This window comes from Lipophrys pholis (genome assembly GCF_963383615.2).
Source record: "Lipophrys pholis genome assembly, chromosome: 10".
Lineage (NCBI taxonomy): Eukaryota > Metazoa > Chordata > Actinopteri > Blenniiformes > Blenniidae > Lipophrys > Lipophrys pholis.
This window is the reverse complement of record NC_137640.1, coordinates 13528822-13555362: the sequence shown is the minus strand read 5'-3', so window position 1 is coordinate 13555362 and position 26541 is coordinate 13528822. Positions and strand designations below refer to the sequence as shown.

At 41.4% G+C, this 26541-nt stretch overlaps 1 protein-coding gene across 4 annotated transcripts in view; it reads left to right on the top strand.

Moving 5' to 3' along the window:
• The window catches only part of tle5 (TLE family member 5, transcriptional modulator), a 44459-nt gene that overhangs the window by 5162 nt on the left and 12756 nt on the right, over positions 1-26541 (top strand). For all 4 annotated transcript variants that reach the window (XM_080472857.1, XM_080472859.1, XM_080472858.1 and 1 more), the window contains exons 2-4: positions 14502-14590; positions 21738-21801; positions 25100-25144. In XM_080472857.1, the coding sequence (XP_080328983.1) occupies positions 14502-14590; positions 21738-21801; positions 25100-25144 (198 nt within the window). The remainder of the gene's footprint in view (positions 1-14501; positions 14591-21737; positions 21802-25099; positions 25145-26541) is intronic.

Here is a 26541-nt window from a genome sequence, read left to right as displayed (position 1 = left end):
TGACAGAAGAGATCGTGGATGTTCCATACTTGGTGATAATGTGTGGTCACGCTGCAGTAAAATAATGTTAAGAGCTGTTCTGTGAGGATTGTGAAAGTTGTTTTATATTTAATGTAAAATATGGGCAAAAGGATAAAAACAAATCATAACTTTGCTTAGAATTGCCACATATGTTTACATGCATTGCTTTTTTTTCATCGCCATTTTTCTGTTCTTTGTTTGACCCCACCAATATTGGTTTGAATTCCATATTCTTAACACAAAACCCATAAGTATTGGTATTACTCAATCCAGCCATCAACTCGACTATTTCTTCTAATTGGCTGGACCCAAACCCAACCTACAATAGCTAGAGGCAATACATACTGACCCGGTCAGAAGTTTATCACATGACACACAAACACAGAGCCAGAGGCCCTGACCACACGACAACGTCGTTTCATCTAACTGCATTGTTTTTGGCCCATCGTAGGCACGCCGTAGCGTTTTAGCAGCCTGAAAAACAGTTTTTTTTTTTTTTTTTTTTGAAAATGGCTTCCAGAGTGGAGAAATTTGAAAACGCCACCTCGGAAAATGCACATTTGCTGAAAACAATGTCATCGCCCCACCACCTTTTCTGCGATGTCACTTAACAACAATAACAAAGAGAGGAAAGAAAGAACACACAAAAAAAAAAACCAACAAAGGCAGACTGACATGTTCCTGATCAGGCTGCAGAATCTACTCATGCTATTTGGTTTAATAAGGCAAAATGTTGGATTTTTTGACAATGAGAATTTTTCTCATGCTCTGTGTTTTCTTCTCTGGTTTTGGTGTATTTCTGTGGCAGATTTACAGTGCCCCTTAAAGGCTTGGTAGATGTACTACATTGTTTTGAGTGATATTTATGGTGCTTATGGATTTGGGGGGGGGTTACGGGGACAAAAAAGTATTGGTTTTGCTCGTGTGGACAGGGCCAGAATTAAACAAAATTATAATCACACATTTGGCCAACCGACAGACACCAATTCACCTTATGTGGATGTCATTGCACTGTGACTGAATACTAAGAGAAAACCCATTCATACCAAGAGAGAAAATGCAAACTGTACATCGACATGTTCCCAAGCCCAAAATTTAAGTACTGGTCCGATGACTGCTGGTCAGAAGTCAACCCGAAATATATACAATATGCTTAATTTTAAGCTTGAAAGTGTGTCAGTGAACACTGAAAATAGGAATTTATGTTGTTTCTGGTTCATCATAAGAACTCATTAAATTCAGTAGTTATCCCAAAAGATCTAAGATTTTTGTTTCTTGTTTGAGATCGTGCCGTCTGCTCAAAGTCACAGTGAAGCCTAGTAGAAGTGCATACTTTTTTTTTTTTTTTATGAATTTCCTCCTGGATTTTACTGGGCTCATTTTCTTATAGACCAATCTCTTGGTACTGTATCTGCAAAACAGTGCATGTGTCAGATTAGTCACAAAGAAATCTTTGGTTGTTGGGGTTTTTATAGGATTCATAAGCATTCTCTTTTTTCACTGGGCACATTTAATCCCCTGTTGCAGGTTATAGGTATAGTTCATTGATTTAAGAGGAAAAAGACCCTCATTTGATTGTGGTTCAGAGCCTGACCCAGTTGACAGCATTTGCCATATTGTTTGGGTGTTGATTAATCCTAACGCAGCTTCAACAAAGCTGGCTGTCGCATGAAAGTGGAGCAACAGAATGGCACAGTGCCAAAGCCCAAGAGTAGCGCGAATAATATGGAGGAGAAATTTCTCAAGTCCCTTGAGCCCATGCTCAACTGTAGAGATGGCCACAGGTTATACGCACACACAGACACACACCCACACACATAACCTCCTCCTCCTCCCCCTCCTGCTGCTTGTCTTCCTTTATCATGCGTTTCCTCCCAGATCTTATGTAGTGGTGGGAGGGTCAGGGGCAGAGGGTGCACAGGCATTATTAAGCCCACTTGAATTAACAGAACAGCCCCCAGCCTTTCCTCTAAAGCCTACAGCTGGGGGGAGCTTAATCCCCATGGTCCCCTGTCTCGCCCATTAAACAAACTCCCCCCCACCCCCACTCTATCGCTCGGCTGCACACACACACACACACACACACACACACACACACACACACACACACACACACACACACACACACACACACACACACACACACACACACACACGAAAGCATGGAAACACACAAAATGTACACCTCGGCTGCCTTCTCGTCTCTGCCAGTAATTATTGCTCCACTACATGCATGGAGATAAAAGGATTTTTTCCCTTACATCAACAACGTGCACGCACACAGACACATTCTTAAAAGTCTCAAGGGTCTTATCTGCTTTTTGTATCTGGGGAACAAATTGAATGCGGGGCTTGACACACGCAGGCAAGCAGATGTCTGGGTCATTAAGGTTAGGCCAGCTGATTAGCATGACAAACGCAGCCCTGCATGCTGCCCCACTGCCTGCCCCAACACCACCACCCCACCCTCCAGGAGGCCCTACTTTTGAGTGACCAAGTTGAGGCCACGGGTCACAGGTGATGTTGATTTTTGTGAAGGGCCACAGTGGATGATTGTCAAAGTGCTTCGGGCATGGCTGAAAGGGAGGGGTGTCGACGGTTGCAGCCCTTCTCTTGTTGAACACACACTGTGACTTTGGCTCAAGGAGGTAGAGAAGATACATGTGAATACACATCCAAACGCTGACTTATGCCTTCCTTAAGCTTATTGTGGCACAACACTATGCAAATCTGCAGTGGTGGCTGGTGTGCTGTGTTGGTTTCTTTACTAAGAACACCACAACAACCAACCTACATCAGTTTCAACGACTCTAGGACAATTCGTCCACAAAACTGCAACCCCATTATTATTCTCACGAAGAATGGTGTTCTTTGCGCACATGGTGCCCCCCCACCCCACCCAAAACTTCGGCACTGCCGTGTGCTGCAGTGCTAATAACTATCAGTCATAATTTATTCATGTTTATCATGTAACGCCGCTACTGTATGAGCCCCACAACTCGTTAATATGTCGAAAGGCGCACTTACGTGATGCACCTGAACGCATCACTCAAAGTCGTCAGCAACGAAGCAGCGTTATCCCGTTCCGACATCGAGGCACTACAATGTCTTTGCACCAATATAAAGATACTTTGAAATCCAATCCTTCAAATCACTACTGCTGAAAAAGCATGTAACGCCGCTACTGTATAAGCCCCGCAGCTCGTTAACATGTCGAAATGTGGGCTTCCGACATGTTTACGAGCACCTGAACGCATCACTGAAAGCCGTCATCTATGAAGCGGTGTTTTAACTTTGGTGGACGAGTTGTCCGGGGTTGAAATTTTGTGGACGAGTTGTCCGTTCACCCTCCAGCTGTTTATTAATGAGGAAACAAAAGCATATAATTTGCATATTTGATACTAACTTTCATGGATGGATGTATTATTAAGTTGTCAAAAGTCTTAATTTTGCATTTTGTCTGATTGTAACAAGGAATGTTGGTAATTGTGTCCTGATTTTTACATTATGTGAAGAAACTAGTGGAAAAGAGTCAATTATACAAACATGTACAAGAATAAACTTTGTGACGTCACCACAAAGACTTTATTCTTGATTGTATCGATGCAAAAGATGGTGCACAGTGTAATTGTATCATCAGCATATGAAGTGTTTAATGGAATTTTATGTTTTAACTTCAAATTACTTCATGATTCATGATCCTGTTGACTGAATCACACCAAACCATCAAACTGGTGGAATATTCCTGAACATATTTGAAAATATTTTGCATTTAATTTGCCACTAGAATTTTGGAACTTCCACAAATGCAACTGCTGAACAAAACTGGAACGATGTCCTCCGAAGTACAAATGTTTCTTGTCAAAATGAATAGGAAGGTACATGAACAGGATGGTAAAAATTTTAATAATTGCCCTACAAGTACTACATCACAGCATCTGATACATCTTGTTCATTTGCCTCAAGCCCTGTACCTTTGGCAACACAGGCATACATGCTGCCGCTGTAGATACATGAGGTCTCCTAAATTGATTTTCACACAAATTATGCAGAGCGCGGAGAGTCGGAAGCCATCTGCCTGCTGAAAGCATTTTCAACATCCACGATGCTCGACTGAATTTTTGGTTGTGTATGTGCTTCTCTGCTGTGAGTGGTTCATGAAGCTGGGAACAACAACATGCCAGCCCTCCTCGGCTCGGATTGGACAACCACACAGTTTACAGCAATAATTTGGCCACAGTATAGCCATCTGAAACACACACCCAGCACACACATTCTGATATTTAACAGGAAAACATATAGCCACTGAACATGACAGCATTAGCCACTATTGTTTCATGGTCCTGCTATTTGGCTTCCCAAACGCTCCTGTACTCCTGGAGAGGGTTTCATCTTGCTGCATGCAGCCTTGTCTAGCTCTCTCCTTTTAACTTTGACAAGAATGAACGGCACAACTTTATCCCTACCTCTCTGTTGGTTTTTGTGGGTTTAAATTTATTTTATTTTATTTTATTTTATTGTGCAGCAAAGTAATCAAAACAAATAAATAGAAATATAAACGGGTCTCCTGGGCTGTACCAGGCTGAAGGCTGCCAGAGCTACTTATTCATTCTTACGCATTTCTTGCATATCAATGTGGAGGAGGATTGAAGAGTGTAGGCCGTCATTCCACAAATTCACCAGTAATTGACAGCTTTGTATGTGTGGGAGTTCTTTTTGTCGTTTGTATAAGTATTTTTTGTGCAAACTTTGAGTGTGTCTATGCATGACTGAAAGGTTTGAGGAGAGAAAAGTGATGATAAGCTGTGCGTGCGTGCATGCGTGCATGCGTCCATCAGTATTCAGCAGTTGTTTCCTCGGTAGAGAACGTGGGAGGTGGGAAGAAAGGAGCGAGGTGGCTGCGGGTGGGGTAACCCTTCCCCACAGCAGAACGGTGCGTTGAGCTGGAACAAAGCAGCTCGACGGGAGGCGCCTTGATTGGCCCAGCCTGGCCTCAACCTGCAGACCTGCCAAAGCTAAAGACTCTGCACCAGTTCAGACAAGAGAATTAGCTGTTGTGCTTGTGTGTCTGAGAGCAGCAAGGCCATGACAGAACCAATATGTTGCCTCAACCCCACCAAGATCCCATTCAGACCTCATCAGCATTCACAGCAAGATAATGAAAACCTCTGTGATGCGTGCTGTTTGACCATGAGGGGGGAGATGGTGAACACAGACGTCCACTATAAAACTGGGCTGGTTGTGCTGTGCTCAAAATATATGTTGGCTAGTATTGTCAGCAGCCTGCTGTGAAAGTTTTGGAAGTCTTCTATTTTCTCAGGGCCTGCCAAGTAGATCAATATTCAAAATGGTTGATAGCAACAACTAGGGTCATTCATCTGCTGTGGCACCCAGGCTCATGAAATTTTCTTTGTATTGAGATTGTAGAAGTTCAGTGGAAGGGCCTGTCCACACGAGAATGCCATTTCATGTAAACGCATCATTTTTTGCCGATCATCCACACGGCGCGGCGTATTAGGAGCCCGCAAATCATTTTTTTTTAAAACACGGGTTCCAGAGTGTGGGATTTTAAAACGCCGGCTCGGCTTAGAGGTGTGGATGGGCAAAGACGCACATTTCAGGAAACAATGTCATATTTAGTTTCTCAAGTACGAGGAGGAGCAGGAGTATTCTCTTCTTCTCTGTGTTTGTGGTATGTGTTTTCTTCTGCATTTTGGCGTGTTTGGTGAGTCACAGCACAGATTTATGATTCATTGTTCACCAAAGATGTGTTCCAATTCAGTGGTAAATAGTGGCTGTTATGAAGCACTTTGCTAGATTTGTCCGCTGCCTGCATTCGACTGCTGCCCTCATGTTTGGTCCATGGCAGAAATGGCACTTGGTGTCAGTGAGGTGAGGACTCCAAAATCTTATTTAGGCCAAGTTTATACAACAGTGTTTTCAAGTGAAAACTGCAAACTTTTGCTACGTTTTGCTGCTCGTTTTCATGACCGTGGCTTTCGGAGTCATTTAAAATGACATGTTTAAAAACTGCTTCTAGAGTGCAATATTTTGAAAATGCGCCATCTCAATGTAAACCGAGAACACAGAACTTTTCTGAAATGCTTGTACTGCGGCAAAAACAGTGAAGGGAAATCGCATGCTGTTTGTGCTGTTTATTCTTTTAACAGTGCTTCTCCAATAAAGTTTACATTTATGACAGCATCATCTGGATCACATTTGGAGACACTTTTCTTTCACACAACAGCTACTGAGTGGGCCAAAATAATGAAGAAAGACAGTTCAAATAAACTGTGCATGCACGGGTGGTTGTAATACAAAGCACAGCACCCACTAGTGGTGTGTTATACAAACTACATTGTTTCCAGTGTGTCTTTTGTTTCCATGTGTGTGGAGATCTAGTTCAAAATGCAGTGTGCAACAAAAAACTTTTCTAAAATGAAAAAGTGTTTTCAGTCGGTCATTGGTGTATAGACGGGGCCTTTCCATGTCTTGAGGATTGCTGTTGGTCCTAGCAGAGAAAACCGTTTTGACAAAATCATGCGTTGAAAACCAAATTATTCTAAATACAATGGTGGTTGTCCTGAATGTGTGGTTTGCGCTTCTTCTTTTTTTTTTTTTTTTTTTTCTTCATGTGAAACAACCACTGAATTATGGGCACTGACATCTTAACGCCTGATGATCACAGTGTCAATAGGCACTGAAAGCATCTCAGCTGAACAGATAAACCACAAGTTCCCTGGTGTGCCACACACATGCTGCACATTCTGCTTTTATTGTCCACTTACTTGTTGGGAAGTTTGGGACGAAGCATGCATTCCTCCTCCCTTGTCTTTCCTCTTTCCCTGGCTGTTGTAAGTAATAACCCTGGTTTTTACAAGCAGGCATCAATCATCTACACAACTGTACTGGGTGTAATCTTAAAGCCCCCCTTCTGTGAGCCTGGCTTTAATCTCAGCTCTGCTCTCCAAACCCACAGTACTGTCGGCCTCACCACTTTCCCCACTCTTGACAAATTGCCCATTTCCCTTGGCTTTGCAATGTCTGCACTCTTTTCGTTTGTGTGCGTGTGCCTGTGCGTGTGCCTGTGCGTGTGCCTGTGCGTGTGCGTGCGATAAGCCTTTGGCCTCAGGTCAATTTTTTTTCTCTCTCTAATATTCCTCCCCACCTTATGTTTGCTATGTGTGTCCATATGTCTGTGTAGGTATAGTTGACCAAAATTTGTTATGCACAACTGCATTTGTTTTTGCACACTGTGTGCTTTAAGTGCCATGTTTGTGTGTGTTTGAACTGTGCGCTTGGCTAGCCTTCCATATGGGGTCAAGATAGTTCTGTAGAGTGGGGAGGGAAGGCAAGCCATGCCAAGCCTATGTTTGCAGGGGCACTTCACTCGAAGTGATAAAAGTAGAATAATCCCCTTTAAAGCGTCTTAACGAGGTCAAATCTGTTGGGCTGCAAGAGGGAGGTGTGTGTGTGTGTGTTGTGGGGATAACGCTGCAGAAATGGGGGTAAGCCTCTGCTTGGTTTGTGAGAGATAATAATCAAAATCAAATTCCTGGCCGAAACAGGATTAGGCTCTCCCCACGCGCTAAAGCCCCTGTCCAGATCGGCTGAAGACACAATCCTATTCCTTAGGTTCTCCTCTTGCACACACACATACACGCACTGAGAAGATAACACAGCAAGGCTTCCTCTTAGCCGAGACAGAGCTGGCCATGGTGAGCTTGGATGTTGGCCAGTTACCACTGTCCATCTCTCAGATCACTGGGCTCATATAGTTTAGTACAAACGGTAATCCAGGATATTTAAATGGAATTGTTTAGTTGGAGCTATTCTTAGATGAAGGATATGAGCCTGTTTGGCACTTGTGTATCAGCAAAATGCATAAGCCTTTACCGTCTGGCTCTGAGAATCATGTCATGGCAGATTTTTGTTGATAGGTTTCCTCAAGTTGGTAAAGACTCCATGCATTTTGTTTGTCAGGGCAGAGTAGCCATGACTTTCGCAAAGAACTGTCATTTTATTTACCATATGAGCTCAGTGGTAAATATTTAAAATATGTAAATATGATGTTGCTATACTGCATAATATATATAGATATGAATACATCACTACAGATTTAATCACTGACTTACCTTTAAAAACGTGTTTGCTAAAAAGTTGTTAAAAGAACAGCAGAGGTTTGGAATATGTCGAGTCAAACAAAGTGACTGTAATGTAGTGATAAACTATACAGCAGTATTGGGTCTGAGATCCTCCTATTTATAAGATTTCTCAAATTTGTTTTAAGTTTATGGGACTACTATCTCCACATTAGTTTTCAACCTTGAGGCTGAGTGAGACAGCAACCTGCACTTTTTTAAAATTAGTGACAAACAAGTTTATCAATTTGACAATGCATTCAATGCCCTGACACAACATAGAGTTCAACAAGTTTAGTAATCATCACAACGGGACATTGTATATTGATTTACGTTTGAAGATCTTGTTTCTTTATAAGGTATTTGCTAGCAGGATGCTTTTTTGGAACTCATTGATGGTCTGAAAATTTCAGGTATACCTGCATACCTTGTATTTATGTAAACCAGATAATACGGCTTTCATTAAATCCTGCAATTTTTAATCTTGCCACCACATGCAGCTGAAAGAGACGACTCATTATTTTTCTTTGAAACTGAAGGACCTTACCTTTACTATTAGCCACTTAGAAAATGCCATATGCTTGGATAATAGCGTGATTCCTTCTATCCTACACACTCAAACTGAACAGTAGAAATATGTGATGGACAGAAGAGGCACATGGCCCAAATGGCATCCTTGGAACTGTTGCTATGGAGCAAACAGACAACCTGGCATTGAGAAATAGGCCAACTGTTTGTTAGTGTGGATCTTCTGCATTCATTTAAATGTGGGAGTGAGATAACATCCAGTCATTAGTGAGTGATTACAATGCCAAGACTCCATCCCTGCCCCCATCACCCAGACACATACATATACTGCACACAAACACACTTCAACTGAGATGTAAACAGTCAGGCAGTGCTCCAGGAAATACTATCCCCACACTGCCGCTGCCCTCAGGCAGGATTTATACTGAGGAGGATGTTTTCCCAATGTATCCTGCTGTTATTGTGTGTGCGTGTGAGCGTGCGTGAGTGCGTGTGTGCGCCAGCATTGTTGGCATGCTATGTCTAATCACTGTTCAGTGATCTCTGTGTGTGTGTTTGTATGTGTGTAACCCCACCACCCCCTTAATCTCCACCTCTTTCCATTGCTTTTGTCGACTGATCTATGAAGCAGAAACAGCCTTAGTCTGATTCTTATTTAAAATAGACATTATGGTTCACAGTAGATTTCACATGGATTGAACCCGATGATGAGGCTAGAACTCTGTGTGTGTGTGTGTGTGTGTGTGTGTGTGTGTGTGTGTGTGTGTGTGTGTGTGTGTGTGTGTGTGTGTGTGTGTGTGTGTGTGTGTGTGTGTGTGTGTGTGTGTGTGTGTGTGTGTGTGTGTGTGTGTGTGTGTGTGTGTGTGTGTGTGTGTGTGTGTGTGTGTGTGTGTGTGTGTGTGTGTGTGTGTGTGTGTGTGTGTGTGTGTGTGTGTGTGTGTGTGTGTGTGTGTTGGGGGGGGTGGGGAGCAATTTCCTGAAACGATGAATCCCATTTATTCACTGAAGACTGTCTCAATTGCCTCAGCATTGCACAAAGCTTTTTAATGCTTTAATTACGTCTCAAAGGAGCAGGGCAGAATCAAATTAGAGATTGTCCTACATCTAGGTGCCGTGTGTGCTGTGAATTTTTGTTTTGTATGTGAGGGAAGAGTGTGTGTGTGTGTGTGTGGGCCGGTGTCTCCTTGTGTATGGTGTATGATTCATGGCGGTGAATATTGGTTCCTCTGGTTCTTGCAGAAAATTTTATATTTTCCAAATTTTTTTGACCTGAGGATCAATGCTTATCATGCATGCACGCACATGCACACAGAAAAATGTGTCCCTTATACACATCTATTCACTGGTTGTGGGGGGGGTTACTTGTAACACACGCATACATTTTCCTCCAACCCATTCACAGTGCCTATGGCATCCCTATGGAACACAAACAAAAGCATTCACACACATGCTCTCAACATTGGTGAAGGCAGTCTCTTGCACAAATTCACATATACTCCTGCAGCATGCGGTCACCTTTTTTTGTCACAGCAGATGGCATGTGTCACAATATTATTGCAATATTTCATTAACATTATGAGCATCCATCTGGTGTGGGCTCTCAGGCCCTCATAGAGCACCTTTTTTTGGTCAGTGATAGAGAAAGAGATAATAAACATAGAAACATTAAAAAACCTAACATACTTTGCTTGTGTAGCAGCAAATGTATTTCGATAACAGTTTGAGAATATTCTTAAAGGGTCTTTGATTTTACTGGAGCCATTTATTTTATAAAAGTTATTGCTCATTCCATTGGTTATTATCCTGAATGGAAATTAGGATAAGAATCCCATCCCATTATTGAGTCCCATCTGAAATAAGAACTTCAAACGACTGGTTGAGCACAATGTTTTTAAAATGTGTCTTTTTGTATATACATATTCTCACCCTGCTGAAATGTCTTACCACTTAAAAGCCTATACATGTTATCAATGTCCGCGAGGGTCCGCGGGGCGCACACGATTGTGGCCATGCTCCACTTCTTCTGGACTCGCGGCAGCACGCGCTCCACTCATGCGCATTGGTCCACGCATGCCCGTTGTCAAGGACGCTGAGCATTGAAAATGGCGACCTCGCGAAGGCGAGAATTCGAGCTCCTGTGTTTGAAAGGAGGAAGTGGAAGAGCCCTAACAACTTCCACCTTGATAGTCAACCGCCTCGTGTTAATGTTTAGCTTCCTCCTGGTAGTTGGGTAGAGTTGCATGTACCTATTGACACAATCTGCACTATTTCCATTCAAGGGAGTAATGGATTTCTTGCACAGGCTCACTAACCAGGATACTGGCATTTCTACAATCCAGCGGAGGCTCTCCATTCCTGTGATCCTCCGTCACTGGACAAATGGGTCTGCGGTCTCGTCTTTCTCCAAGGATGGCAGCAAAGGAATCATGGGAAATGTTGGCAGACTACATACATTTGACGTGGGTTTATTGGGCTTGGTACACTGTACTGAGATATGCCAAACCTCACTGCAGCAGATACACCAGAATGCTTTGAGGTTATTGGGTAGTCTGATTGAACGCTCTCGTTGATGGGCCAGCGAAAAGGCTGGGTGGTCATGCCACCTTTTGACCGGTTTCCCTGGGTCAAGAAGGGTTGGCAGCGGTGGTTTTGCTACAGGCGGTGTGTAACATGTCTGAGGCAGCCTCTCATCGCTGTACTGCTCACTAATTGCATAGATGTGGATAGTTTCTGTGGGCTGACAAACGTTTTTTGCATTGTGTGACTGAGTTTTTAAGTATCGATCCATTACACAAGTCTCAACAACAGCTACAGGGTGTTTATTATCTGGTTCAAACCACTTTTTGGTCAGTCCTTTCAAATTAAATCAGTTTGGAAAGTCCAATCATGTAAAGCTGGGCAAACCAAAATGTAAATTAAAGTTTAAGTCAATGCAACTCAAGACCTCTTCCTTATGTTAGTAAAGGGAATTACCATTCCTCTCACAATGTCACATTGTTAATGCACTGAAATCATGATGAATACATTATACAATATTCATATATACCTCCAAATTCCTCATCCCTCAATATAATAAATACAAGAGATTCTGGTGCATCACGATAGCTATAAAAATTTCACCTCTTAACTCTAGCAGACAAACAAGAAACACAAACATTGATTTTAAATTCAAATACTGTTTATGTGGCGTGGTATCTGCACTGGACAATCTCATTGATCGTTATCAACCCATCCAAATCGCCAGTCCATCTTTGGTCATTATGTTTATCTTACCTTAGAGCTCAATTTGCACTTAGAATATAAATAATCATGCTGTGCATTAAAGTAGTTGTTTATATATGAACATGTGTTGATTGGGAACATTTCTCTCACAAATTTAAGTTGCCGCCACAATTGTTATCTTCGATGTGGCCTTGACCTTTGGTTTCATCCTCAGTGTCTTCCCCCTTTTTTGCATTTTTCTCCTCCTCTTGCTTACTTTTTTTTTGTCCTTGGCTTCAAATTCATTGCCTCCAACACCCGGGGCAGTTGACTCAGAGAGACTTTGGTATTTTAAACGGTTGCATACTGCACTTCACAAGAAGGAAATCAAATCTTGAGCAACAACTTTCGCCTTTGGCATGGGGGGGGGGTTGACTGATGGACCTCTACATAGACACACAGAACATACACAAAATACTGCACACACAGTGCAGTGTGGATTGCAGGACTGCCTGCAGCCAAGTGCATTGTGTTGACGCAGACTCTGTATGGCGCAGATCCATATAGCCGAGCTGTTGTCTGCTGAGTTTGGTCCATGCCATACTGGCTGGAGAGATAATGAATAAGGTTACTCTGCTTTACAGATGCAGCCTCTGTCTCTAAGCACCAGCATGTTTTTGTGTACGGTGAACTTATATATGTGTTGGCAGCAGGATACTGTCAGCATTACTCTTGACATTCGAAAGTGAAATGGCGAAGATGTATTTGTCACAGAATTCCAAGACTGTTTTTTTTTAAATTTTTTAATGACCTCCCATCACTCATCCAGCCTTGATGCTTATGATACCCTTTCTTATTGTTGTGTTTTTCTGTTTTTATTCAAGTTTTCTTTTTACTCAATCACTTAGTATTTTATCAAATTCTAAATATTATTGTGCTGTATTGTTGTCTTGTTTTTTGTCCTCACATGGTGTGTGGTGTATTTTTGACAGTTATCTGTAAAGTATTTTCAATTGTGCTGACTTGCATGAATGGGCTATAGAAAAAAAATATTGATTTTTTTTTTTAAAGGCCCAAGCTGACATCTATTATCGTGAATGTGTGTTTTTACCCTGCAAGACTTTAGTAGGAATATATCCCCGACCTGTAATCATGTTAGAGTAAAGAGCTTCCTACTGAGTCACCAAGCAAAAACTAATTCAGCCTTTGAAGCATGCAGGTCTATTCCTACAACCTTGGGCAATCCTGTTGCTGAACATTTTATCTGGCCACATTTCTGTGAATGCAAAGCAGCCTATTTGTAGTTAAAATGAGACTGAGCGTTATGTCGTGGGGGAGCAGCGTACAAAGCGACAGGTCATGCCTAACAGCGGCATGCTAGCTTCCCGTAAGTGCTGCAATCAGATTTCTGATGGTTTTTTGTGCCCGCTCAGTTGTAGTGAGAAAATGTCGATTCCCCATCCCAACTCCCAGCCCCACAGCCCCCCAGCCCCCACCTGACCCATTATGCAGCCTGCTGCAAAATAATGAGATTTTGTCCATATTTGGGTTTGATGCTTGCTGTGCTCTTACACACAACCAGTCCATCCACCGCTGCCTGGGGAATCTCATGTGGCCAGAATTACAATAAGGGGTAATGGCAATATTCAAGCTCGGTGAATAAACCTTAGACCTGACGAAATCTGTGTACGAATGTATGCACCAAATGCCACCTCTATCGTGTATTTATTTATTGCAATAAACATTTCACTCAGAACAATGGCTAATTGCTGTCGCTGTACTGAACGGGCTTTTTCTCTACAACCAGCTTTAAGCTGGGCTTTCAGACTTTTGGCTGAGGATTTTTGATGTAATGATGATTATCAGCTTGGAGCTAAATATTTTCAGGTTGCATGACACAATGCTGTCATTCGGGTTCCCTCTACCAATGTTGATAAAAGATAACATAAATCTTGGTCCAAGAAAGTTTCGCTTTCATACGCCAGTCGCGTTACATGTTGTCACCCATATATAATGTTAAAATACTCAGTGATACTAAAATAATAGCACACATTGGAACATAAGTTTGACTCAATTGTGTACCATCCAACAATACACCTCTATCCTGGGTAACAACTTTTAAGGTTTCTTTTGTGGAGTAAGGATGCTGCTAGTGCCAGACCCAAGGACAGATGAGGTCTGTGTTGTGTCTATAGAAAGGTACATTGGAGTGTGTTGAAATCGTTTTGTGGTTAGGTAGTGGGTTGGGCTTCTGTGCAGGCATAATATATGACTGTGATTAAGATATAATACAGAACAGTGCATATGCAAGGGCTTAAAATCTCATAGGTACAACGAGTCGGCATGTTTCTGCTTTTTGTGCATGCACTCAGTCTTGATTCTACCGTGGAGTTTTCTGCATCTGGCCCCTTGTATATGGAAACATATTTGGCAACCATCGTAACGCAGGACTGTGTCAAATTAAAAACCGCTTGATTTCATCTTCGTGTTTTTCATTATTTCTCCCATGCAGCTCCCCTTCCCTGCCTTTCATCCTACCTCGTCATTCCTGCTCTTTCTTTTTCCACTTGGTTCTGACTGTTTTTTTTCCTCTCTTTTTGTCTTCGGCAGGCCTCATCGCAGCAGCTGAAATTCACAACCTCTGATTCCTGCGACAGGATCAAGGATGAGTTCCAGTTTCTTCAAGCACAATATCACAGGTGTGTGCACAGAAACACAACCGCACAAGTGCATAAGTTCAAAGAAAATTCAGAAACGGTGACAGTATTACAACTTGAAAAGTGGAGCACTTTGTACTAAGGCGTATATCTCAAGGCTCTACATATATTGCTTTATTGAACACGTTGTGGTAACAGTAACCGCTAGGTTGAATCAAGCTGAAGTAAAGGCTGCAATAACTTGTCATTTGTTTCCTAAAAATTAGTTTGAATGAGGATGGATATCTTTTTTTATAGCATTGTTTTGCAATATGCTTTTTAAAATACATAACATTTAAATCCTTTTTACTTTTTCAACTGCAAATACAAATAAGACGGCTGGGGAAACTACAGCTTACAAATTTTGAATAGAACTGGAGATTTATTATTTGTAGAACTGAAATGACTGTTTTGGTTTGTTTTTATTTTGTTTTGTTTTCAAATAACTTGACACAGGAAAAAATTGAAATAGTTTTTTTTACAAGAGCAATCCGAGATCTCTGATGTCCGCCAAAGGTTCACCTGGACTCAGAAAAAAAGAAAGTTTCCAGATCGCCTCCAAAATTTAACGGAAACTTCCATGGCTTAAAATCTATCTGTGGTGAAAATTTCGACAAAATCTGTGCAGTAGTTTTGAGGTAATCTTGCTAACTGACAGGCGGACAAACAAATATACGCCGATGATTTGATTACGTCCCTGGCAGACATAATTTTAAACAACTGTAGACAACACCAGTTCAAACATAAGGCAGCCCGTTTGGTTTTGTTCTTGAAGTAACATGCACCTTCGTAAAAGGTGAAGCGCTTTTCACAGATGACTCACACATTGCTGCACATGCAATTTAATTTAAAACTATAATTGATCACAATGTTTACATAATAAAGATACGAAGTACACAATGAACGTTATAGCTGCATACTTTAACCATACGATGATGACCTTGTAGGTCACTTAGGCGTCTTTGGGAACTGGTGAGTCTGTTTGCTGCTGTACAAATAACGCCACAGTATCAACAGATTGTAAGAAGACAGGCAAAGCAGTTCAGCGTTCAGGTCTTTGGGGTGTGTTCATATAAGATTAGTTTGACATAAATGGGGTGACATGCATGAAATTCATCACAACGTGAACTCCATGCAGTGAGCCACGCAAACAAGAAACAAGGTAAAAATAAGATGCTGTAATACAATACTTAAAAATTGTTCATCGGTCTGATGAATTAAAATCTGAATTTCTTCTTACAAATCTTGGAGGCTGTATGGAGGGTGCCATCCAGCTTGTAATCAGTGCACACAGTTCAAAAGGCAGCATCTGAGATGGTATGGGGGTGCAATACTACATATGGCATGAGTGACTAGCACATCTGTGAAGGTTTCATTAATTCTGAGCCATATTTACAAGTTTTGGAGCAACATATGCCGAAAGTTTTTTTTTTTTTCAGTGATTGGCCCTGATTATTTCAGCTAACTAATGTTGATGCACACATTGCTACACCATGATTTCATAGTTGACCAATCTCAGTGCTAAACCTGCCAGCATTTCAGACCTGTAACGCATGTGGTGCATTGGGATTCAAGGTTGTTTGTCATTGTTTAATAGCGCTTTACCATAATTAAAAAAAAAAAAATAACAACAGAGATAAATGTTAAAACGGTGACAAACAAGATCTATTTACGACAGTTATATACAGAGTGTAATGACAAAAGCAGAAGTACAGATGTTTTCAATATGATGTATAAAAGGGGTTACAGTGTCTCCGGTAGAATACCAATAAATACATGGTTTAAATTAAATTCAAAGATTGAGACTTACAAGTTCTTTGCAACTTCATGTTTCGTGAAAATAAATGTAATTATTTAGGACATACTAAAATGACCAAGATTATCAGAATTGTTTTAGGTGTGTTCATTTTAGAGATGTACTATATCTTTTGGTGACAAAAGCCTCTAAATAGCACCTCTTATCAAATGTAATTTATTGACTATATCTGACAAAGTGGGGTTTTTTTTATATTCTGAAAACATAGAAAATCCGGACTTTGAACAAATTGTACTTATCACCTTGTAGGGGAGATGCTTGTTTTTCTCTCTCTGTGGTAAAATAGATAAGCAAAAACACCATAGTTTTATTTAAGCAGAGTAGATGAGATTAAGATTTTTTTAAGTTTGTCAGTACATTTGTTCACATCTATTCAATTGTTACAGACTAGTTGTTTATTTGACCATAGGAGTTAAATTACCACTATTTTCTACCCTTGGTTTCAATTTACAAAGAGCCCCGACTGTTTGCTAAATGAGGTTGTGAATTAATAGATTGTCACACGTTGTCACACCAAAAGCAGAAGTGCCAGATATTAATCTTTGTTTTTCCCTGTAATAAAGACCAAATTACATCATTTGATCTGGGTAAACCTACATTTTATTTTTCTGCTCAAAAGAAGGAACAAAGTGTGAACTTTACCCCCTCACTGAACACTGAACACTGAATGAAACAATCTGAATTGACTCTCGCTAAATCAATGTCGTTTACCATCAGTTATTGATGTTTCTTTTAAGACTTAAATACTGCCACGCTTCCTGTAGTCTGAGGTACTTCCGAAGTCCAACCGTCACTGATCTGTTGATATCCATTTAAAAAGCAGGGTTTTGCCATGGGGGTCTGCATCTCTGAGAGAAATCCTGTCTTTGTGAGAGTCTTTGAAGCACGCCTTCCTTCCTGAGAAGGCGGTTTGTTCCTCTGTACCTGTACTCCCAGAACCTTCCAGGGGCTTGCCTCTGCCGGTCACAGAGACAGGCAAAGGCAGATGAAAGCCTGACATAATGTGTGCAAAATCCCTACTCTGGTCTGATCACTCTTGTTTCTGAAGTATTCTGAGGCTGCAATAACGTCCTGCACGCCTCTTTCGTTGCCTTTGGTTGTTGTAATTCCCACAACAGCGAGCGGCACCGTTTAACCCCCTTCAGAGAGTCGGGGCACAGTTGAAAGAATACCTTTTTTGTCTGAGCACACAGAACATGCATACAGTGCTTATTGACTCAGGAGGGGGGCTGGTACGAGGCGGGAGGGGGATCCGGAGCCACAAACGAGGCTTTGTAGCGTTCTGCTGCTGCGCTGCGCTTGTCTTTTGCTGAAGACTTTAAAAGGCAAATGTACCTCAGGCGTTCCCCCGGGTATAGTACCGAGCATTGTAGCTGTCACTGTCTTCCTCTTCCCGCCCCCCACACCACCTCGTTTCCCCCTGCCTGTTCTCCCCTCCCCTCGTTCACATGCATAAATAGATCAGGGAATACATAAATCAAAATAAAGATGACAGCAGGAGCGATTTAGAGACGGAAGAATCGGCAGTAAAACTCCATCAAAGTGTCGTTTGAGAACAGTGGTGCAGGCCCGGGGGCTGCTGAACACCAATCAGAGGAGGCGCAGAGCCAATACCAGGTAGGCTGGCAGCAGGGACGCCTGTCGTCATGACAACCCACCGCACGGCCTACGCATGTACACAGGGAACGCAAGAAGGGTTTTATGTAGGTGGGAAGGGAAACATTTTGGAAAGTGGAGGCTGATCACATGCACAGACAGACAGACTTTCCCAAGCATAGAATATATGTTAAACCCCGTGTCAACAGGTCACGGAATAGATTATGTGGTAGGAGTTCATAATCATAATGCGATCATAAGTGTATCAACATCTTCTTTGTGCATTACTATGACCACAGTTGTTGTCTCTATCAATATCATGATAGTACTCTTGCCTTGTGCAGGTAGTAAAATTTAATCTTGGGATCCCTTTCAAGGTAGAAGATCACAACTGTAAATTAGTAGCTGATAGTCCCCTTTTAACAAGTCAGATAAAGATATTTGGGATGCTGCATTTCTGTTGTGAAATATCACTACATTCTTGACTTTCACGTTTGGAAAGAGGTTCAGTTTATTAATTTCTTTGGGTGTCACATGGAAATTGACATGAAATTATGTTTCTGTCAAATTGTTACAGAAACAATTCATTTTAATTAATGGATACTTGAAGCAGTTGCTTCCTAACTAGTTTCTAGGGGGACACTATTACCTCGCAGCAGTTCAACTCTAACTATAAATGTATAATTTGGTCTGGGTCTATAAAGATTTTTACTTGCGCTGCAGCATTTTATTGGATTCCTCTTTGATGTTTTCTCATTATGTTCTGTGAAGAGAAAAAGAGAAGAGTCAACTTGAAATGCACCAAATTCTTTTAATCACCCAAATCTGCTGTTGCCCTGGCATGATGAATGAAAGATCCCACTTGACCTTAAATTGGCATACGTAATTGGCAATTAGCATCGATAACACCCCCCTAAACACTATATAGGGGTAGACTCCATGTGCAGATCTTGGCACATGCCCAAGATGTGGCAACTGGGAGATGGCATCAAAAGAAAGAAAAGCAAAAGGTCTTGTGTGGCAGTGAAATCAAAGTGTTGTTTGTTGTAACGTTGGTGTTACAATATTATTAAAACTCAGTATTTACAAAACATTTTTGATGTTTTGCAGTGTTCATTGTGATCAGTCGACCAAAGGTATTGCTTTAGCTCCAAAATCAGATGATCAAGCTACATTTCAGCTAAAACATAAAAAACAAAACCTACTTAGCACTACTACTGTCGATACCACGTTATCCAACTTAGGCCCAGTTTACACAACCACGTTCCAAGTGACAGCACCTTGTCCGTTTAAATGAAAGTGTCGTGTTTACACAACAGCAGCAGACAGACTGAAAATGATGTACTTGGTATTCTAGTCCAGGAGTGGGCGTTGTTGCTTGTTTTTGTAAAGAAACCACACATGCATGTCTGCAGAGAAAAATACGCTATAAACGTTAACACAGTGAGATCTGCCATTGTCTAGAAACAGAGAACATGAGGATGAACTCAATAAAGAACCGCAATTGAACATTAAAGCTGCATTCAGCGTTGAACGGGTCCTCGCACATCGACACACGCTGGAACATGGTGCATGCTGGGGTTTAGTGCAAGTCAGAGTGTGATGGAAATGTGGGCTAACAATATTAAATATGTCAATAATGGGAAATTTCTGATACGCTATCGGCAGAGATTCCCCACTCCCCCTTCTCCTCAGCAAAAAGTCAAGTCACTTTTGTTATGTAAACGATCCTGTGTGAGATTTCTAAGCGACAATCAAGTATGGGTCTGCAGCTCACGGCAGGACCTGTGTGTCTGTCGGACCCGACACATCAAAGTTCAGGGGTCCGCCACCGACACACCCTTTGACGAAAAGTCACAATTTTCTCCTGTGAGTCATCATCAACATATTTTAAACTTACAACACCACATTTAAGGTTAATACAATCAAGTAGTTAATAATAGCACATGAAATTGTAGAACATGATTTTTCCTGTTGCCAGCAGGTGGTGCTATGTCTGTGAATGGATATTGGCATATGGGTTCGATCAGGGGAGGTCCTTGATCAGGCATGTGAAGTTTTAAGCTTATTGCAGCATGTAGAGCAGAGCTACACATCACTTCCTGTTTCATGGCAAACCATTAGATTTTCGTTGGGGGGCCATGGCCACGCCCTTTGTGTTTTGAGGAACATTTTGTAATTTATTCATCAAGAAGGCCTGTTGTATATAGTGGTAATATTTCAAATCTCTAAGACTTACCCCCTCAGAGGCGCTTGTTTCAACAGTTTGACGCAAAAAGCAAAATGGCGGACTTCCTGTTTGGTTTAGACTATGGGTGTCTGTAACATTTTTATGTGGCCCGATGTGCTGCATCAATCTATCAAATGCCTTGGCCATAGGTGAAACTTGTTAAACATGTTGCCCATAGTAGATGTTGATGAAACAACAAGAGTAGATGAAAACAATATAGCGAGTGCTATGGAGCCATTTTGCCAGACACATGTGTAATAACCATATAATATAAATTTTCCCACCAGCTCTGACATGTGTGCAGATTTTCATGAGCGTTTGAGCATGTTCAGGCTGTCAGAAAAGCAGCATTTAGCACAGTTGAAGAATAAAGTAAAATAATAATAATAATTCCTTGCATTCCAATCGGGCCTTTCCCAGCTCAGCTCAGGATTGGGCGCTAATTAATTAAGATGTTGAGATAATAAGTTTCATTGTTATATCCGTCAATAACATAACTTGAAGTCAGGCCGAAGAAGAACACTCAGCCACAAATGAAAATCTAGCCAAGGCTGCAGCTGCTGCGATAATTACAGAAGAAGTGCAATGCTGTGCGTACGAGCAAGCTCACATTATCGGCTGTGTGTAACACTGTGTGCAGTCTGCCAGTTAAGACTAACGGCGATGAAGACTCATCCAGCCATTGCTATAATCGAGCTGTCATTGCTGCAGACAGCTGAGAAGAACATCCCAGCAAAAATATATACACTCCATCAAACAGGTTACAGACTTATCCTAAATCTGAACCTATCCTCTGTATGTCTGGGCAGATTTTGATGGGTCTTACCCCGTCTTTACATCAGATGAGGTCTTCTGAGAGTGGCAAGTTCTAACTAGCTGCTTCAATCCGAATCATTGAGCGGCCTCTTTTTTTCTTTATTTTTTTTCTTTCTTTAATTTATTTATCGCTTGTTTTTATTTGACAATCAAACTGACTTGTTGACGCTTCCTCCTTTTGTCCCGTCGCCTCGTGTGACACCAGTGCTGACATGATTACAGCTAATGGCTGTCGCAGGGAACGCTCTAACACTATATTTAGACTTGTATACTTCACTGTGTCTAATGTGATTTAGAACGCAGACATTTTGGCTCGTCTCTGGAGGTCAGAGCAACTTTGATCCCTGGTGTCAGTTGACACCTATCGGGTTCGGTACAGACGCTGCCACTGAGCAGTAAAGGTGAGCATAAGGATTTTGGTGATGAGAGGGCGTCAATGATACCGATGCTATTGTTCATATAGAAGATGAAAAGGGAGGGTGGTACTGATGGAGATGATGATGACGACGACGGAGGTGGAGATGAAGTGATGATGGTGTTCTCTGGCGATAGCAGATGTTACGATGACGAAGTCACAAGGTGTCAGCAGTTTAGAAAGAAGCCTGTCAAGCTTAATAACAAGGTCTACCCTCCTCTCTCTCTCTCCTTCTCCCTCTCTCTCTCCCTCTCTCTCTCTCTCTCTCTCTTCCCAGTTTGAAGCTTGAATGTGACAAGTTGGCCAGTGAGAAGTCAGAGATGCAGCGGCATTATATCATGGTGAGTCAAGCTGTGTGTATGTGTATGTCTGTGTGCTCTATATGTTTCCTCATCTGTAATTGTCACAGTCTATGAAATGTAATATTTGAATATCAAGCTATTTATTTCATTAAAGTATTAATTTTTATTTTTATTTCTTTTTTTGTTGTTGTCATATTGTCACACTGTGGTTTAGATATACACCCTCTAGTGATGCACCTCTATCTACTTCAACTGACCTCACTTTGTACTGCAAAAAAAAAAAAAAGAGCTATTTTTATGAGGACTGGCTAAACTGAGGAACTTGTGGTTTATTACTACTTGGCACATATTTTAAAGGTTGGACACTCTGCTATGCAGTCAAAAGAACTTTTCTCACTGACAATATTGCTGAGCTCTTGCAGTGACAGCGTTATACATAGCACACACGTGTTTTAAACGAGGTAAGGCAAGACAAAAGGTGTGCAGGATCAGTAATTTCTTGTTTGGGATGATCTTGTATGTTGTCACATACTCTATTGCACAGTTCTGTTAAAGTAATGTCTGAAATATAATGTGGAGACAGAAGGACATACCATGGATCCGAAGGCTTTAATAGCATCATGTTTTCAGAATAGGGCTCTCAATCCTTGTCCGTATTCTAATTCAAATTTCATTCCTTATTGTGTCTTGAGATTTAATTGGACGTTTGAAAAATATGAAAACCATGAACTGTTTTGACATTTAATTTGGTAGTTAAACTATGATCTGTACAGGACAACCAGAGACAGTGCTGGTTGTCCTTGCACATGTTGTTGTTGACTCTGCTTTGCGCCGAAATCTCAGTGTTTAACTTGTTTAAGCCACTGATAATCAAGATGCCCTAAAAATGAAACCACAGCTGAAATAAATCAGAAATTTTCCTCCAGTTATTTCTTTGTTTACCTTTTGGTCTCTTCTCTCTGTAACTCTTTTCATTTAATCATTCTTCCCATCGCTCTCCTCTCTCTCTCTCTCTCTCACACACACACACACACACACACACACACACACACACACACACACACACACACACACACACACACACACACACACACACACACACACACACACACACAGATGTGCTCGCCTGCTCCCTGCTCCACCTCGGGGCTAATCTTATTGTTGCTGGCCGTGGCTGTGTAGCCGTCTGATGTTTTGCCTCTAATTGATCCTCTGACTGGCTTTAATCTCATCTAATCTGTGCCGCCACACTGCTCTCTCCACCATCAGGAGCCCCGCAGACACACACATACAATTCTGCACACACTCAGAACATAGATTTCACCTAAAACCACCTTTAAACAGTCATATTAATGTAGTTAAAACAATTAGTTTCTTAAAAAGAATATATATATATATATTAGCCAAACATTTTCATTTCATCTATTTATTCATTAGAATTTTTGTTTTTGAAGTTCTTATGTTGTACATGTCACAACACCAATTATAAAAAAGGTTGGGATGATGTGTAACATGTAAAGAAAACCAGGAAGGGTTTGTTATCCATATGCGTTATGTCATTAAATGAAAATGAGCTTTTAGTTTTCCCAGTTGCACATCTATTCCCGGCAACTGATGGTGTGTATAGGAATTGTTATTGTTTGTATCCTGTTTTTGGTACAACTTACCCATCGTCCCAACCTTTTTATTAATTACAATTGAAGTTGACCTGCTTTTTGCCTTTTCCCAAATTTCCTAAATTAACATAACTACTTGATCAAGAAAATGTTCAGCAGGTCAAACCATGGCCCACACACTCATATTATCGAGACAAGTACTGATAGCAAAATGACTGGTGTTTCATTAGTGTTTTTGTAATAATCCGTTTTAACTGTTTTCATATGTTTCAGCACGTGTTCCATAGTACAGTATCCCTTTTTTTTGTTTGTGGGAACACTTTTATTTTTGTAGAATGAAAAATACACACATAATAGTCCACATTTTGAGTCCAGACAAAAGTGATATCTTTACCTTCTGCTTTATCTCCACACAATGTAAAGTGGCTGTCAATGTTGGATTGCCGTGTTCTTAATGCCAGAGTCAATAAGAGACGGTGATCCGAGACAATACTCCCCATCTAGGATTAGAAAACGTTAGCTATCTTTGTTTACTCTTGTCAGTGGAGTTTGTCAAAATAAAATGTCGTGCTGGCACTGTTGGTGTGATGCAATTGTGGAAGAATGAACTTTGCAATCAAAACTCTGTTATGCACAAATCAAGCAAATAATATTGAATCTTGGTCCACTTCCAGACGAGCGCTGATGTATACGTGCTGCAGGATGATTGCAGCAGAGCAAAGGCTTGTAAACTGTCCAAACAGGGTGTGGCAGATTTCAGAACAGCCGCTTTGGAGCAAATCTTCATTTTGGTTAGCGTTTCCAACAGAGGCGTTGGGCTGCTCACGGAATTGCTGTAGCATTTCTGAAAATAATATTGGAACATTTATGTAAACCGATGAGTCGCATTAAAAACACAATTCTATCAGATGATAATTTTGTGTCACTCTGTCCTGTGCATGGCGCACACATGCACAATCATGTACACACAAAAAAAGTCATGCCGGGAACAGGCACGCGCACACTTTCAATAGCACTTCCATTCCATCAGTAGCAGGCCCAGTCTTGTATCCCGACAACGACCTTCCCTCCCATCTTCTAATAGCATATCAGGTTGCCCCACTCCCCAGCCAGCGGCAGCACCTCCATTTCCCCAGTGCTGTAATTACTTTAGGGAGCTTCCGCGTCGGTACGAGCTGCTACGGAGAAGTACAGAGTGAAAGTGTGTGTGCGCGTGAGAGATCAGTGTGTTTGGTACACGTGCAAGATGTTGTAAAGGGAAAATTGAAGGAAAACGGTAGTGTGTACGTGTGTGCGTGCATGTCTGTGTTCCAGTACGAGCATGTGTGATCTGTGTGTGCTTTGCTTTCCAGTGACAGAGCCAGTCGCCCTGCAGACAGAGTGGGTGATTAACAGGGTTGACGCCTAGAAGGTGGCCCTCTAATTAACACTAACACACACACACACACACACACACACACACACACACACACACACACACACACACACACACACACACACACACACACACACAGCTCTACCACATCATCTTTTCTCCCTCCGTTCATTTCCTCGTTTGTATTGATGTGCCTCTGGTAGAATAACGGGAATTATGGCACTCATTTGAAGTCAACTGTGTATCCTGCTGGTTTGAAGGTATCAGTACTTTGTTTCACACAGCCACTGTTACCTGTGTTTTCACATTGTTTTTCTCTCTTTTTTTGTCTTTTCTCCCTGTCTAGTACTATGAAATGTCCTATGGGCTCAATATTGAGATGCACAAACAGGTAAGCCAATATTTAGTATTCCCAGAGCGAACTCTGCCAGTCCCATCAATCAGTTTATAAAACTGTTGTATGGCCATAGCATATTGCTTTTGTGGGGGGGAAAAATTGAACCACAGCAGGGTGCCTTTTTTGCTTGTAGGACAGGTTGGATTCAAACTGGGGGGCATGCATGTTTATGAGGCTGCAATCTTCGGTTGTCAGTGTGTTAAAGCGTGTTTATGTTGGCAAAAGTCTTGTTTGTCTGTTGTCCCCGTGCACAAGTGTATAAAATGAAAATGCAAATGGATAATACATTTTTTAGCATTCCTCTGCAGGATATAAAGCTCATAATCCTATTGTCTTGGACAGAGAAACAGTAAACACAGCAGTCCGTCATGACATGGGTTACCAAACACTTTCAGTGTTCTTCACGAGCTCTTAAAGTTTAAAAAAATCTAGTTAGTAACACTACAGCAAGTGTGCGTTATCTGCACATGATGGTCACGGCTTGGTTTTACAGTCACCTTGTAAGATATCATAATGGAGAACTCAGTAGGGACATTCCTGAACATTCATAGTTTCATCTGACCAAATTAACCAAATTAACTTCAAATTTTTTTGCAGCTTTACCGTTTAAGGAGGTTTGCATGTGCTGGTCTAGGCTTGTCTAGGTCTGTTTTTGGACCCCTGGCAACAAAATTTCAGTTGAAAAGCAGCATTTTGCTGGCCTGGGCCATTGTCTGTTCATACGAAGGATGGTTCGTGTTTTAAAGGACAACTTGTCAAGGTGAATACTGGCTTGGTAAAATAAACTTAGAAATATGACATATTAGTATAAACATTTTTTTCAACTTTAGTAGCAATACCAATAGCAATTTAATATTTTCTCAAGGCCCCTAATAGGGCCATTTTCAGTGTGAGGACTCACGAGACACTGAATGGTCGTCAGTCACCCGAATAATTGACTTTGTTGCTGTGTGAATGTACGTTCATTACTAGCCTGGGCATTACAGACAGTCTGCGAGAGTCTCAGCTTTTAGTTTCTTTGTAAAGCAGGTCTCCCTTGTGCCTGTCATGCTTCTTGGCTCTTTCACACCATTTGCTGCTCTTTCAGTTCAGGTGAAGCCGAGATCTTATTGTTGCGGGCTGGTTAAGTAGTTGTTGCCACCCAATTGTATCATGATTGTGATAAGTTGTATACTCAAAATTTTTCAAATTGTACTGGTGCACTGTCAATCTATCCCTGGGGTCAAGGGCAGAATTTCTCTTGTCCTCCAGGTCTTCACAAGGTTGTGCTTCATCTGCCTTACGAGCAAGAGTGTAAACAGGCACTGCAGTAATCTTGAAGCAGCTTGCCATTACTAAATATTTATATGAAAAACATTCCTATTACACTGTAACTCATAATTGGTATTGCA